We start from the raw sequence: 15,824 nt of genomic DNA on the forward strand, positions 1-15,824 counted from the left end.
ACTCAGAGGATAGGAATAGAAAGGAAATATATTCTCATTAACAGAAACTACGTGACTTGCAAGAGTTCAAAATGCTCAAAGATGGGGCGCCTGGGTGGCTCAGTCATTAAGCGTCTGCCTTCGGCTCAGGTCATGGTCCCAGGGTCCTGGGATCGAGCCCCGCATCAGGCTCCCTGCTCAGTGGGGAGCCTGCTTCTCCCTCTCCCACGCCCCCTGCTTGTATTCCCACTCTCGCTGTCTCTCTCTGTCAAATAAATAAATAAAATCTTTAAAAAAAAATGCTCAAAGATAAGGATTTTCGCAATGGCACGTGGCTACAAAACAGCAGAGCCACACTAAGAAGGAGAGGGTTGCTGTGTGTCATTCACAGAATGTGAACTGGGTTCAGGCTTGAGGTTCTGTCACCTGGCTAGGTTTATCAGGCTGTGCCCATGCTCCCAGAGCTGATCAATCCAGACTGAATGTGACATAGAAATGAGACTTAAAGACCTTTCCCAATTCTGTGATTGGGCTTTTGAATGGCTGAAAATGTATAAAAACCCACAGTATTCTTGTTTTCCATGACAATTCTTAAATCTCTGCTGTGTTGTATGCCCATGCAGGCAAATTTTCCTCTCAGGATTTTCCATTAGCTACAGATCTATGAGAGGTACCACTAAGCATGACTAAATCTCAACGCTAACAATGATTCAATAGGGAAAATCATCCCCTATTCTTCTTCACAGTAACATAAGGAGATTTACTCTTAAGACAGTTTTTCAGTAATTTAATTTTTTTACAGAAAGAAAAGAATATATCAGTTAGTCTGTCTACCATTAATTTTTTCATTAATGAAAAATATGGACGAGAACTAACCTCTACAGCACATTTAATCTCTCCATGGTTGGCAGTACTGAAGGGTTCACTCTTAAACCCTTTCAACTGTGTCTCCTTTGCAGATATCCAAGATGAGAACTTAGAAATTCTGAAATAACACAAGTATTTTCTTATTAAGGGGAGAAAATATCCCAGTGGTTAAAATACATTTTCTATTTTGAATTTATTCATGGAAATCTAGCAATCAACTGATTAGCAAGTCAATTAACAAATTTTCTGGAAACTGTTCCTTTAACATGAAGTTCAGGACAGGGGTGGCTGCCTCTGAACTGTCACTTGGAGGAAAGAGAAAGCAGAGCAGATGGAGCTCAGCTAAGGAAAAAGGTGTGTTCCCAGGGCCTGAGCACCTGGGAATACGGAAGGCACCACCTGAGGTCTGGCCTCATCTATCTCCACTGGACTGAGACAGAAACCCAGAGGCAGAAGTCTTCCCTCTGGGGATATGAGGAAATCAGGGAGAAAGGAACTGCCAAATGTCCTTCAAAAAGGTAACATCTGGGTCCCTGGGAAATAGAATGCTTCACCTTGTTTCTGACTGAAACCCATTCTTTTTATTAAATGAAGCATTTTTATATTAAGAGCATGGGCAAGATCATACAATCTGATTTTCTTTATTGCTTCAGAGGAAACACACGTCACTTCTTGTCATGCAATGATCTCCGAATTAACAGTATTAGGACAGACAGTGTCCATCTCTGGAAGCAGTTCCACAACTACCTGCTAGTGTAGTCCTTCCACTTGTCTGGGTCTTCCATGAGCTTCATGTAGGTGGTATCAATGGTAGCTCTGAGCTCTTTGAGAGTCGCATGACAGGTTTCAGGTGTGTTCCTTACTGGGTCCCGGACTGGGAGTTTCAGACACAGTTCTTCAATAAGCTGCAACCTTTTCTCACAAAGATGATGAGGACCTTTGTCACTGAAGAAAATCTAATGAGCAATAAACATTGATATAATCCCTGTGAAAATCCATACAATACTTCCATATTTTCATAGAAGATTCCCATTTAGTCTACTAGTATATAGTAATTAAGCTATTTAGTGTTTTTGGACCCAAACCAAAGTATCAGGTATGTATCTTTTAGGTAAAAATGTGACTTTGCATGCCTGCACTTGGGGTGTGTGAGACGTACCCTGTGCTCTTTAATGATCTTTTCACTGCCTTCCTGGGGCACCAGCTTGGTCTCTCGATCCAGCTCAGTTCTGCATTCTTCTACAGAAGCTAAGAATCTATTCTTCTCCACATCAATCTTCAGATGAAGCAAATGATATGGGGCTTCTCCTTGAAGATCCTACATTCCATAGGAAGATTCAAAAAAAATATGATACCATTCCAGATTATATACATTTCTAATCGGAGTGGCAAAAACCATAAAATATTCCCTTTGGGGCCAATGTGATTTAATCACTATTGTCTGCACCTGGATGCTATGCTTTGTACTTTTCCAAGTAGTGGGACCGCAATGAATTCTTTCAGCCTGCGGGGTCAGATTTTTCACAGTAATTATTCTATTTAATTTTTACTATAGCTCCACACAGTATTAATATTCCTATTTCACAAATTAGACCACTGAGGCTCAGGGGTAATTAGAAAAGCTAGATTTGAATCTAAACTTAAATGATGCACTGATTCCACATACCCTCTCCCTGGCATATGTCCCTTTTAATTTTGTCAACGACCCTGGGAGGTAGGAAGAACATAGTTATACTCACTACACGAAGGGCAAAGAGAAAACTTTATTAGTAAAGAGGCCAGATCAAATGGCCCATGCCTTTGACCACCTGCCTTGCCCTTTTCCCTTAGCGCATTCCTTGAGAAAACAAGCCAGCAGCATGCAAACATGAAATGTTTTATGTTCTTTTTTGATATATAATCATAAGCTACATCATTACCTTCAGTCCTACAATTTATTAATTTTAGCCAGCTTGTATCCTATGGCATTTAAAAGGTTACTTTTAAAAATAAAATACTAAGATAACAGATAAGAAAATGATTTGAGGCTATGGAAAGACTAGAACAGATTATATCCTAGATTGTATCCTTGAGAGCTTAATGAGAGTTTGTGTGTATATATAAAATAAATACAGCTTTCCATTATTCCATTAGAATCTCTATTCCATAATACATTTATGATATGTTAAGCTTTAAAGACATCTTCAAAAAGCTTGGGTTTCTTTAAGAATCTTTTTCTAGTTTTTATATTTAGCAAATAAAATATGTCCTTAACTGTGTTTTTCCTATGCTTGGGGATGATTTTTTTTAGCCTATGTTACTGAGATGAAAAAAAAAATCGAGAGAATAACAAAAGCTGATGGAGAGTATCTTAGCTGCCTACCTGCCAGATCCCGTGACTTCTTCATATAATACACATGAAGTTCGCCACTAGCTATTACCTTGTGATAGCACTCGTTAACCTGCTGCTGGAGCAGGCTTCCTCCAGCCTGGCTTGAGCAAGACAGCCCTTGGGTGGGTCTCCACTGTACTGCAGCTGCCCCCTGGCATGCGGATTCTAGAGTCGGCTTCCTTGTGACAAGCCCAGTGTGGGGCACTCAAGTTAGACCAGCCAAAGGAATCCCTACGTCCCCCAGTCGAGTGCTGTCCTGCTGTCTCTCTTCCAGGTGCTAGTATTTCCCCCTCCCACCCACTTCCAGATCTCTGCTGCTTCTTTAAAATCCTAAAACAAAAACTAGTTACTTGATTCACTCCTTTCCACTCTCCAAGTGGGCCCACTTCTCTCTTCCAAAGCTTTCATGAGCATTAACTATACTTTTGGGTATTTACATATTATACTTTCATTATCTGCAACTAATTATCTCCCCTGCTGGGCTCTAAAGTCTTTGGAGAAATGGACTGTGCTTCGTTCATCCCTGAGTCCTTAACCAATAAGTGTTTGTATTTATATTTTTTAGACCATAACAATCTAAACCAGATGGTAAAATCCTTGAAAAGAGCAAAATGTTAGTATGCCTAATGTAATTTACTTAGATGAGAAGAGCTTACTAAATGTTACCGAATTAAATGCCCTTGTCATTCCTACCCCCAAAAATACTCAGGAAAAGAAAAAGAGCACTCTTAAGTAATATGATAAAATCAATGCTACTAAAAAAATAAGAAAAACAAAATCGTATCATATTTTATCATTGTTTTATTTGTTTGGTTTTTTTAAATGGGAGAAGTACCTGTGGTGATTTTCCATAAATTTCTCTTATAATCGAACCTTAACACCCTCATGCTCTCTCCCATCATGCATGGCACCTACTTATGTGTGTGTTCCCATGATGTCCTGACTCACCTTCCACTGTTTATGGAGCTTTCTAACGGCTTCCTGCAGGCCCTGCTGTTCCTGCTCAGGGAGAATGTCGGTGAGCTCGTCGCAAGCTTTCAGGAAAGCATTGAGCACTCTCTGATCCAGCTGACTGAAAAACTCCTGGCACGGAGAGGAGGGAAGTGGTTAAGAGTGTCGGGAAGAATAAAAGGCAGCATCAGACACTCTGCAGTTAAGCAGTCACACCTCTACATGAGTCCCTCAGCCAGCTGCTGCCCTCTTCAAACCTTCCTGGCAACTACTTTTTTTTTTTTCAGGAATGAACTATAATTATCTACAGTTATGAGTCAGAAGCCACCACATCTGAAATTCAACTAGTGCTTTTCATTTTTTAGGAAAAAAAAAATCTTTTCAGCTTTCAAATTTGGTAGACTATTCCAGAAGGCCAAGGGGCCTAAAACCTTGATTCCATAGTAAAAGAGTTTTCATTCCTCTTCGGTGAAGTCAGAAGAGCAGAACAGAAGCTAGCGTTTAGTCTCACAATTCCTCATACCCTAATATAATGGGTTTCAGGCACTGCTGATTCATTATGAGCCATTTCTACATTCAGACAAGTACACACATGGCCCCACAAACTATGGACAGAATTGTGCTTCCCACTCCTCCCCAAATTTATATGTTGAATCCCTAACCCACAATGTGATGATATTTGGAGTTGAAGCCATTGGGGTAATTAGGTTAAATGAGGTCACGAGGGTAGGTCCCTCATGATGGAATTAGTGCCCTTATAACAAGAGACATCAAAGGCCTTGCTCCCTATGTATCTCTGCCTTATGAGAACACAGTGACAAGGCGACCATCCACAAGCCAGGAAGAGAGTCCTCACCAAACCCAACCATGCTAGTACTCTGACCTCAGACCTATAGTCTCCAGAACTGTGAGAAAATAAATGCCTGTGGCTGCAGCCACCCAACCTGTATATATTTATATGGTGGTCCAAACAGACCCAAACAGCACATGTGCACCTATATGCATAACCAAGTCTCACACAGACTCAGGAGGATATATGCGGAGATATTTTGAAACAACAGTGGTTCAAAACAGAAAGGGTCACACTGCAGCAAAAGTATCAACTGAAGGAGATGCTAAGTGGTCACAGACATCAACCCTAAGTTCAGTCAGCTACATCACAAATACATTGCAGTCATCATCTGATAGTGTGGTTTATACCAATATCCACTGAAATTTCATGAAACATAAAATACATGATCTCAGAGGGCCCATCATCTCCATACAGCATTTAAGAGATTACTAACATTTTCAATACTTATGTGATTTAAATGAGTATGATTAACAGGAAGATGACTTCACAAGAGGACAAGTTGTGGATCAGCTACCAAACTTCAAGTGACACGGTATTCACACTTCGATATGGCGGGTTCATGAAATGAGCACAAAGACTTAGCCATCCACCTTAAAATTATCTCTTAAAAAGAATATGTTGGTTATGTAAGAATTTCTCAGCTAAAATAATTCAGGAGAGCCTCATTATATATCCAATAACTCTACCATTTTAGGGGCTTAAGAATGGCCAATTATAATGCAGTTCATCAATTGCTCCTGAAGTTTTTTTGCTGCTGCCACTTTTTGGGTCTAATAACCTAAAATGTTTCTGCCTTCCTAACTCACCTCTTCTTCCCCCCGCCTCAAAAACTTAGTATTAGAACAGAATGTTCTTTTTATTTTTCACTCAAGACCACTGGTCCGTGTCCTCAGGTCAAGTGCCCCATGAGGGACAAACTCACGGTATGTCTCTTCAGGAGGTCTTCTGGGTTTCCCTTTTCCTCCAGGCCCTCCTGAGCGATCCGCAGCACCTTCTCTAACTCTGCTCGAGACTCCTCGAATTTTTTCATCAAGCGACTATTAGTTTCCACATGTTTCTTCCAGTCTCCAATTTTCTTCACCATATTCTTGATTTAAAAAATAATGCCAATGTGATGCTGCTCTCTCATTATTGAAAACATCATTTTGTTAAAGAGTATTGTTTCTTTAAAAAAAAAACACTAGGAAGGAATATGTTTCATTATGATGAGAGTAATCAACTTCTTTTGACATTAATGAGTATCAGAAAAAGAAGAAGTAAAATGATTGGTTCCAAACCTCAGTAGGCGAGGCACTTAGCCTCATTTAGCCGTGAGAATTACATACCCTAGTCCTTTAATTTTCCTTGGCTTATGTTTCTATAGCAGGGAGAAAGCTTACCTGGAAAGCACCATGGACATCTGCAACCTGTCTGTGCAGCTTTGTCTGATCAAAGTGCTTTAACAAACTGCTCAAGGTCACGAACTTTTGAACACTTTGACTGCCTTTCTCAATTTGTGTCATGGTTTTCTTACAGCTTTCTTGACAAGCTGACAGTTCCTACAGGGAAAGGAAACCCACAACAATAGTATTTAAAAGGGTGAGAAAGAGAGGGAAAGAGAATAACCATTACAAAACAATAAGAACAACACTATATAGCTTTTAGGCTTTTAGCCAGCTGTAAGTAAAATCAAAAGTACAGAGAAGTGTTTCTTTTCATTGAGAAGAGCTCAATTCTAAGCAATCACTGAAGTCAGTGTTTTTTTATATAAGGCATTTAAATGTCACATTGAGTTTTTTGAGATTTTTTTAAAATTCCATGCCTGTGTTATTAAGAAAATGAAAGGCCATCAAAATTGTTATTTGCCTGCAAAAATGTTATTTGTCCAACTCACAGGCCTATGATTTATTGAGAGAACAATCCCAAAATCAATCAACATATTAGGTTTTAATCTAACTAAATAAATACCAATGCACATACTTTGCTGAAAGAGCTGCAGCAAATTATATATTATTTGTGTATGCCAAAATGTACAACACTTGAATTCCTAAGGTTCATAAGCTGTCAACCTCATTAACAAAATGGTGGACCTCAGATACTAACCACAAAAGGCAGCAGACCGGTTGGTATGGGAGGACTTGCAGTTGTCACACATTGGCAGGATGAGAAACCATGGTGACCCAGGCCCTCCCTCCTCTGCTTAGTAACCTAGCATCATAGTGATTTCTGCAATTGACAGCAGAATTATCGAGCCCAGCCCAAGGCCAACAGTCATTTTTTGACCTGAAGCTGTACTATTTGCATTTCGACACACTCAACAGCTTGGAAAAGTATTTCAAACTGCTCATTTGGATACCAGTTTTGGTAATCTAGAGGCAAATATTAAGACCAAGGCTTTGTTTGTTTTGAAAAAAACGAAGTAAGGACATATTTTTCCTTTTGAAGATTCAGGACATAAAAGAGTAATATATGTTAGAAAGATATTATTAAATATTATTAATATTATTATTACTAAGATATCAAATGTTATTTTAATTGTGGAAGGATTCTTTGATGGCAATTTATAGCAATTTGAGAATACAAGAAATGGCACTGTAACTCAAAGTGAAAGATAATCTTTATCCAATATGATGAAAATCCACTAGAATAGGGTTTGGTGGTATAAGCATTGTGGTTTTACTATCAGTAATAGTAAAAAAAAATAATAATAATTGCTACCAGTTATAGAGTACATGCTATATGCCACTATGTGCTAGTTCCATTATGGAATATGTAATGGAATCACCAAAATAAGCTCTCAACTTACGTATTATCATCATCTGCATTTTAAGGTGAGGAAATAAAAGCTAATCAAGTCTTTGTAATTTGTTATATCAGATCTAAGATCTGAATACCTGTCTGACTCACTTCAGATACTCTCTGTTCTTTCTGCTAAGTGATGCTACCTTCCTTCCAGGAATCTGTTTCAGTGAATGCAGTGGTGAACCATTTGCCCATTAAGTTTCACACTCCTCTGATGGATAGGGTCATTTATAATAAACCACCTTAAATAAGTCAATTAGCTGCAAGAGTGGGAAGCTGTTCTGCATAGAGATCTGTTTATAAAAACTGAGACCAAAAAAATGATTATCACTCCAAACACATTTCCAGAATTTTATGATTGTGTAATCAGACTTAATCTTAGAGGCAAAGAAAAGATCTCATAAGACAGTTTACAGACACTGGATAGAAACAGAATGCAACTATTTGCTTTTATATATCTAAATATCTAAAATTTGAAATTTATTTATAAAAATGTTATCTCTATATAAATTTAGATAGATAAAATTTTCATTTTATCGTTAGTGGACAGGGGTTTCGTCTTTGGACAGATGTATATTTTTGTTTTGAGATGCCAGTGCTATTCTATTTTTTTTAAAGATTTTATTTATTTATTTATTTGAGAGACAGAGGGAGAGTGAGAAGCAGACTCCCTGCTGAGCAGGGAGCCTAATGATGCTGGGCTCAGTGACAGGACATTGGGATCATGACCTAAGCCAAAGGCAGACACTTTAACGACTGAGCCACCCAGGCACCCCTGGATGCCAACGCTATTCTAGAAAAATGTTTCCTGTCCTAACCGAATTTCTACCACTATAAGCACCACCTCAGTTTTACTACGCATGCTTTAAAATAACTATGTCTCCTCAAGAGGACTTCTCCTTACCTGTTGTTTCTGTTTAAAAAGAGCACTAGATTGTGCCTCATGCTCAAGAACTGTTAAAATTTCATTGATTTTCCCAAGTGAGTCATAAAAGAGTGTCATCTGCTTTTCTAATTCTTCCAATGGTATCAACAGCTGTCGAGACTCATAAAGGAGTGGAGGGTGACATTCTTTGACCTTTAAAAATACAGAGACAAAAATTCTATTAAAGGCCACTGATTACCACAAACTCAGGGCACTGTTCACAGTTCTTGGGAACATTTTCTTCAGTGATATTGTCATCTGGTGCTTGCAGATCTTCAAAGACCTTTATTTAATGATATTTCCTATGTATTGTTAAATTTTGATATAAAAAACAATACTACTGAGACAAATAAATGCTACAGAGTTTTCCCATGAAGATTCATCTAAACTGTCCATCTGGATAGCACTTTCCCATCTAAACAATGTTGTTGGTGAGCCAGATGGCATCAAATTCCACCTCATAAACTATGCAGCTCATCTTCACTTCGGCCTCAAAATCTGACCTGAGATAGTTGTGAATTACATTATCCAGACTAACCTTCCAACTTTATTTTCAAGGTCTCTACTACTTGGACCCTTAACTCCAGACAAAGCTGTAACTTTGTTGACTCATTCTTCCCAGACAGGCCTTATTCTTCCCTACCGCTCCCACCTCTATGCTTCGCTACTCTCTGCCCATCATCTTACTCATCCCAAGTGCACAAGTCAGGTACCAATTTATTTACAAAAGTCCCCATGCCAGGGGATATCTTCCCAGTCTGAATTGACCCAGCCCTCATTTGTCACTTGTCTTTAAAAAAAATGCTGTTACTTTATACACTTGTATTCTTTATCTTAATGCTGAGGCCATACACTCCTGGGGATCAAGAGATCCATAAAGTTTCTGCCTTATCACTTTATGTTAGAATCCAGGACCAGGTCATTCTCTAAGAACTTCCTGTCCCCATTCATTTTACTTAGAATTGCTACCCAAATATTATTTGTACTTCTGGGAACCAAGGAAAGGAAATTGAGTCCTTGTTAGTTGACCATTCTCTTTTTTCTTAAATTATAAATATTCTCATGCTGTCAGATACCCTGCCTGAAGGATGAACTCCCCAAAAGAAAGCTACTGATCTACTACTGCAAGAAGGCTCTGCTAAAATGACTCTGAACAAAATGAAGAGAAACTGCTAATATGCATAAAAATCAAGTATGCTTTAGAAATCTTTCCTGGATACAGTTGAAAATTTAACTGAGATGCTACAACTAAAGTAGTAGTTTTAAAAAGCTGAACAACTTAGATGTGTTTACAGGTGGAATTTGCTTTCTCAGAGGTTGCCCCAAATCATTAAACTTGGCCTAGGCTAAGATATGCAAGCCCAAGATATGGTTCTAAAAGCTTGGTTATCAATTCAACAGCACTGACCTAGAATTGTGCCCAATCTCTATAAATAATCTTAACTTGAATATTAAAATAAAAAGAATTAGAAATTAACATTCTAATTTATACCAGTTTGGCAAATGAAGTTTTCTTTTTTTTTCAAGACCATGGTTCTTCCTATTTTCATCTATCTCATTTATTCCTCTTTACATTATTTTTCCACTACTGATTTCATGTAGGTTATCTCTCTCTGCTTTTTCCCTCCTAAATAACAGGTTTCTCTGCTTTCTTTTCCTCTGTTTCTCAAGTCTTCATTACAAAATTTTCCTCTTCATTTATATAGTCACTCCTTTCCTCTATCAGAAATTAATTACCCAATCACAAACAATACCATCTTCATAAAATTCAACTTCAGACAGATAAAAAATTCCAGTGGAACTTCCAAAGTTCTTAAGGAAGTCCCTCAACAGAATAGAAAAGTCTTATGGCTAGTACTTGATGTCCATGGAGTTCCCTATACACAAGTGGTAGAAATGTATAGATCTTAAGTCTAAGGTGAGCTCCATGAAATGAAGAGGGCAGAATTCTCCACTGCATAAATAATCTTAGAGCAGAGGGATGTCAAATAAAACTCAATAAAAGGGCATTTGGGAGTTCTTTCTCATTTAAATATCTGATCTCTTCCTCCTCCTTCCCCTTCCTTTTCTCCTCCCACCTTTGTTTTACCACATTTAACTGACCCCTTATTCCTCCAGAAGAGACTTATCTTTCTAATAAAGCTCCTAGTGTTTCTAAATTAACAGAGGTAATACTTGACATCAGATCCATAGTTTCAGTTTTAAAACTCATGACAAAGTTATTAAATGACAGAGTTACTAAATCAAGAATCCCAGGAAAAAGCAAAAGCATCTCTTAACAAGTAAAGAATCTGCCCATGGGTGTGACTGAGGAGGCGTAAAGCATGTTGAAGGCAGTGTTGGTCCCGCACAGTTGTCATGCATTAAAGTATTTTCCCACCTTGGTTAGCTGTTCTTTGAGCCTAGACATGGTTGCAAACATTTCATTAGCTTCCTCTTGGGAGCTCTCTTTGGTAATGAGGTGTGCAGTCTTTGTAATCATCTTGTATTGAGCATCCATTACAGGCACCCTCTGCTCAATGTCCTGCATGAATCATTGAAACAGCTAAATTAACACATGGTACATTTCCTTTTAATTTCAGGATTCCACAGAAGGTTAGACAAAAATCAGTATGTACTGTATAAAATCCTATACTTCTAATAAATTTTTGGAAATTCCAGTTATTACTTTCCTTTATTGCTAATATATTATATACTGGTAATATCACATGAATAGATAAAAGCTTTCCTTTAGAAGTAACCATAAATCCTTAAATTAACATACAGACAAGCTGAAGTAATCTGTACACTTTCAAAAATATATGTGTTAATGTAGTATGCAATCATTATAACAAGCAAATGCATGTTAATTTGGGGCAATTCCTCTGACCTTAACAATGATACAACTTACTTTTTCTTAAGAAAAGTAACACACTATCATAGTAGAAAATTTATAAATCAGAGATAATAAGAAAAAAATTAAATTACTTACAGTCTTCTTACACAGTGATAACCAGAGCCAACATCTCATCACTACATCATTAATGTTTTCCCCTGTGCATGCTTACACCCATTTTTTTATATTTACAAAAAAGGATACTATTTTTGGCTTTTCTCATTTAATAGTATATTAGAAAAGATTTCCATGTCATTAAATATTCTTTTACTACTTCATTTTTGAGAGCTGCAAGGTATTCAAAATATGTGAAGAGCACAATTCATTTAGTCAATACTTTATAGGAAAGGCATTTATGTAGAGGTGTCATCTGTAGATGTTTCCCGTTTTCTCCTAGTCCTTTGTAATTTGGTTGTAGAAAAAAATCTCTACATTAAAAAACTATTTTGAGGTTACTATTTGATCAAAACATATCCTTAAAAAATCCAAATAGATTTTTTATTTAAATGCATTTTTTTTTCAATTTTGAAGTGCTAACCAGGATATGTACACATGCCAAAATGGTGCCAAAGAGACATAGGTTTTACTTTGCAAGGATCTGGGTTAACTTCAGTGATCTTCCTTTTCCCAACAGAACAGGTTTTCACTTCCTTGTCCAGAAACTACCCCCTCACCTCCAAGTCTTGAATTAATAACTTGACATTAAGAAAAGAGACTTCTAAGGGTTCAGAAAGTTTCTTATGGGCTTCAGTTGCAAAATCAGACAGGACAGTAACACAGTCTGTGTACTCCTTCTTCATTCTGTCCGTTTCATCAGCCCGAGCATACTGTTAAGGAAAGGGAGGAGCACAACACGGAAAATCATTAAGGCAAACCTCTGGGAGCCTGTAACTTTGACGTTCACCTACTCTCTAGAATTGTTATATGGTAAGAAAGATGCTAATTTCTGACTCTTATTTTAGATACACTTGAAGTAAGTCCAATTACTGTGAAAGGAAAAAAGGAACTAGCACAGAAGCAAAGAATTATGATTTCAAACATGAGTCGTCCCCTATCTGTAGGCTCCATATGTCAACATACTCTTGAATCAAACTATACATTTCCATAATGTTCCTCTATTATAAATGGGAAAGAATAAAGGACCAAAAATAAGCATAACAGTTCTAAACACATCTATACTCTGCCTAAATAAGCCCATGCTACAACAATAAACAGTCTCTAAACAGACTGTTTATCACGTTTATAACACATGCATGTTCTAAGTATATAGAGATTGAAAGACATACTTGCTTGACTTCCATGAACAACTCCCTCCATCGCCCATTGAGCAATAGTAATTGCTGTTTAAGATCTCGGGAAACCATCTCATCACATGTTTCAATTAGAAAATTGCCCGCATCATTCATGGCAGTGTGCTGCTGTATCCAGTGAGGCAAATTTCGGAAAAAATCCTAAAAAATAAACAATGCACACTACTGTAAACCACAGACCAAAAATTAATAAATGATATGGAAGTAACCAAACTATGAGAAGTATCTTTGTTCTAAATTTGTACAAATTTTAAGGTAAATATTCGCTCTCCTTCCAAATGCAATTTTCAGTAAAGAGGTTCAAAAATAGGAACTAGAAATGCTGAGTGTCTTTTTATAAGAACAGCTTATATCTTTTACCATATATTTTGCTGAAAACAAAACAAAACATGATGGCCATTTTCTGTTATTCCTATTTTGCAAATTAAAAACTGAATTTCTGTAAGTGTAAGGGACTTGTACACAGTAAATACCAGTGCCAGAGTCATATAAAAGGTGTGGCATTTTAGAGTAATGTATAGTTTTGTTTAAAAATTATAAACAAACTTTTTTGAACTATCATTTTTTATTTTAAAATCTGAATATAGTACATGAAGATAATTAACAATCATGGACATAAATCATTGAAGGAAAATTTTTAAAAATTATATATCTGGGCCAAGAAGACTTAATACAATAACATCGTCTCTTATTTGTTTAAGGTTACGCACTTGGCAATGAAGCAGTTTTCTGCTGATTTCAAGTTAATATACGTGTACATGCATATACACACACACCACGGTAAAAACCAAGGATACCAAAGATAATTCAAAATCTATTTTATAAGCCATGTGTGGGAGGACGTCTCACATAAATAGATGAGAACACTTCTGTTTCTGGTGGTTATAGTCCCTTGGATGAAATTAACACATATGACATCTACTAGGGCACTGCCAGTCTAATCAGAAAAGCCAAAATCTGTATGGGTATACAGTTCTTATCATCCTCAGCTACACGAGAATAATTAATCTATGTGAAATATAGAGTGGTAAAGATTTAAAAATTATGCATCTACTTGCATAACACAATAATAGAAGAGCCAATCTTGGATAGCAAGCACTTAATTCTAATGTATTTACTATACTCTTTAATGGGAGCCTGGCATTTTTATATCTTTCACATAACATATAAACTGATTTTTCATGGGACAATATCAGATTCCCAGTAAGAAGTACATATAGAGAAATCAATCCATTTTATGTGATATTTTAATGTAAGTGACATTAAAGTAAAACAGTACCTCTTAAACCCTCACATACACACCTCTAATTGGAGGAAAAATATCACTCTTGCCCACTCTTGCCATTCTCAACCCTTGACTAAGGGCTGATAAAATCCAAAAAGGAATATCCAAAGAGACAAAAATGTGGTGACCCAGATGTCCAACTGGTGTGTGTCATTATGCAGAATCAATATTAAGTTATACTCTCCGAAATGAGGAAATCCACAGAGGTCAGGGCCCTTCACGTACAGACCTCATGGTGAGTAAAGTGACCTCTGCGGCCCCCTGGGTTTGGCTGTCCCTCCATAGGTTCCTGCTGTTCTGAATGCAAAAGCCAAACACTGAACTGATCAGAGAGGGAACTGTTTTAACATAACTTCTGTAAAGCAGTGTATTTCTTGGCCTAAAATAATTTACTAACCCGAGAGCACAACTCTTGAGGTAATGCCAAGAATCGTGAGTCACATTTGCAAATATATAACACTCCCTAGAGACCTATGCTGTGTCTCATTGCTAAGTTCGTGTATACTCCTTTCCTGTGGTAAGAGCAATCTTACCTTTTTGGCATGCTCTGACTGATTTAGCATTTTCTCTGCATCCTCTAACCAGGCCTGAAGACTGGCCACAGTATTGCCATATCGATCCCAGTTAGCGATTACTTCTTCCAGCATGCTCCGCACGCTCCTAACTTCTACTGAGAGGTTCCTCCACTGGGCAGTGGTTTCGTTCATGAATTTCATCACATTCTCGGCTTCTTCCACTAAAAACGGATACGACAAATTATAATTCTTACTTTATATTTTAAATCCACCAAGCCTTTTCTCTATGGTCTATACACTGGTGTGCAACTATAATTCTTCTTTAAAGATTTTTTTTAAGATTTTATTTATTTATTTGACAGAGAGAGAGACACAGCGAGAGAGGGACACAAGCAGGGGGAGTGGGAGAGGGAGAAGCAGGCTCCTCGTTGAGCAGGGAGCCCGATGTGGGGCTCGATCATGACCTGAGCCAAAGGCAGCTGTTTAACCGACTGAGCCACTCAGGCACCCCTATAATTCTTCTTTAGATTATAAAGTTAAAAGATGAAATGTTAGAATTTCATTCAGCTAATGCTGGGTATGTTGTACCATATTCACAGGTATTTATAAAGATTAAAAATAATATATTTAAATTTTTTGATAAACAGGATGCAATAAGTGACATATGTATTTTTTTGCATTTTATATGCACTTAAATAGATGGTCACATATATAGTATCAATCACAAATGCTACAGTTCATTTTCAGCAAATATGACAGACATATTTACAAAATGAAGCAAACATATTTTACAACTTGTGTCTTCACACTAACTTAAGTTTTCATTTACTTGACAGTAATATTCAAGTTACTTTTTTTCATTTAATCCTCAGAATTGAAAGTAGGTTAGAAAATTGCAATTTAGAAAAGGAATGCTTTTTTTTTTTTTTTTTGCCCCTTCTCAGAAGATCACACACATAGACATGCACACACACACACAGTATGATTATACAGGGCAGAGAGGCATTGCACAAAGTCAAGGGGACTGAAGCCAATAGGTGCATTCCAGGCCCATGGCAGGGTCACAGAAAGATTCTGCAAGAAAAAAAAAATGAGCCGATCACAGAAATCTG

General features: G+C 37.3%; 1 protein-coding gene across 10 annotated transcripts in view; it reads right to left on the reverse strand.

Moving 5' to 3' along the window:
• The window catches only part of SYNE1 (spectrin repeat containing nuclear envelope protein 1), a 336,369-nt gene that overhangs the window by 283,652 nt on the left and 36,893 nt on the right, over window positions 1–15,824 (reverse strand). For all 10 annotated transcript variants that reach the window (XM_073894098.1, XM_073894101.1, XM_073894100.1 and 7 more), the window contains 11 exons: window positions 14,731–14,933; window positions 12,889–13,053; window positions 12,277–12,429; window positions 11,108–11,251; window positions 8,707–8,880; window positions 6,401–6,559; window positions 5,944–6,108; window positions 4,166–4,300; window positions 2,006–2,164; window positions 1,594–1,802; window positions 856–964 (listed from right to left, as the gene is read on the reverse strand). In XM_073894098.1, the coding sequence (XP_073750199.1) occupies window positions 856–964; window positions 1,594–1,802; window positions 2,006–2,164; window positions 4,166–4,300; window positions 5,944–6,108; window positions 6,401–6,559; window positions 8,707–8,880; window positions 11,108–11,251; window positions 12,277–12,429; window positions 12,889–13,053; window positions 14,731–14,933 (1,775 nt within the window). The remainder of the gene's footprint in view (window positions 1–855; window positions 965–1,593; window positions 1,803–2,005; window positions 2,165–4,165; window positions 4,301–5,943; window positions 6,109–6,400; window positions 6,560–8,706; window positions 8,881–11,107; window positions 11,252–12,276; window positions 12,430–12,888; window positions 13,054–14,730; window positions 14,934–15,824) is intronic.

This window comes from Callorhinus ursinus, unplaced genomic scaffold (genome assembly GCF_003265705.2).
Source record: "Callorhinus ursinus isolate GAN/ISIS: 27379988/994484 unplaced genomic scaffold, GSC_fseal_2.0 scaffold6, whole genome shotgun sequence".
Classification (NCBI taxonomy): domain Eukaryota; kingdom Metazoa; phylum Chordata; class Mammalia; order Carnivora; family Otariidae; genus Callorhinus; species Callorhinus ursinus.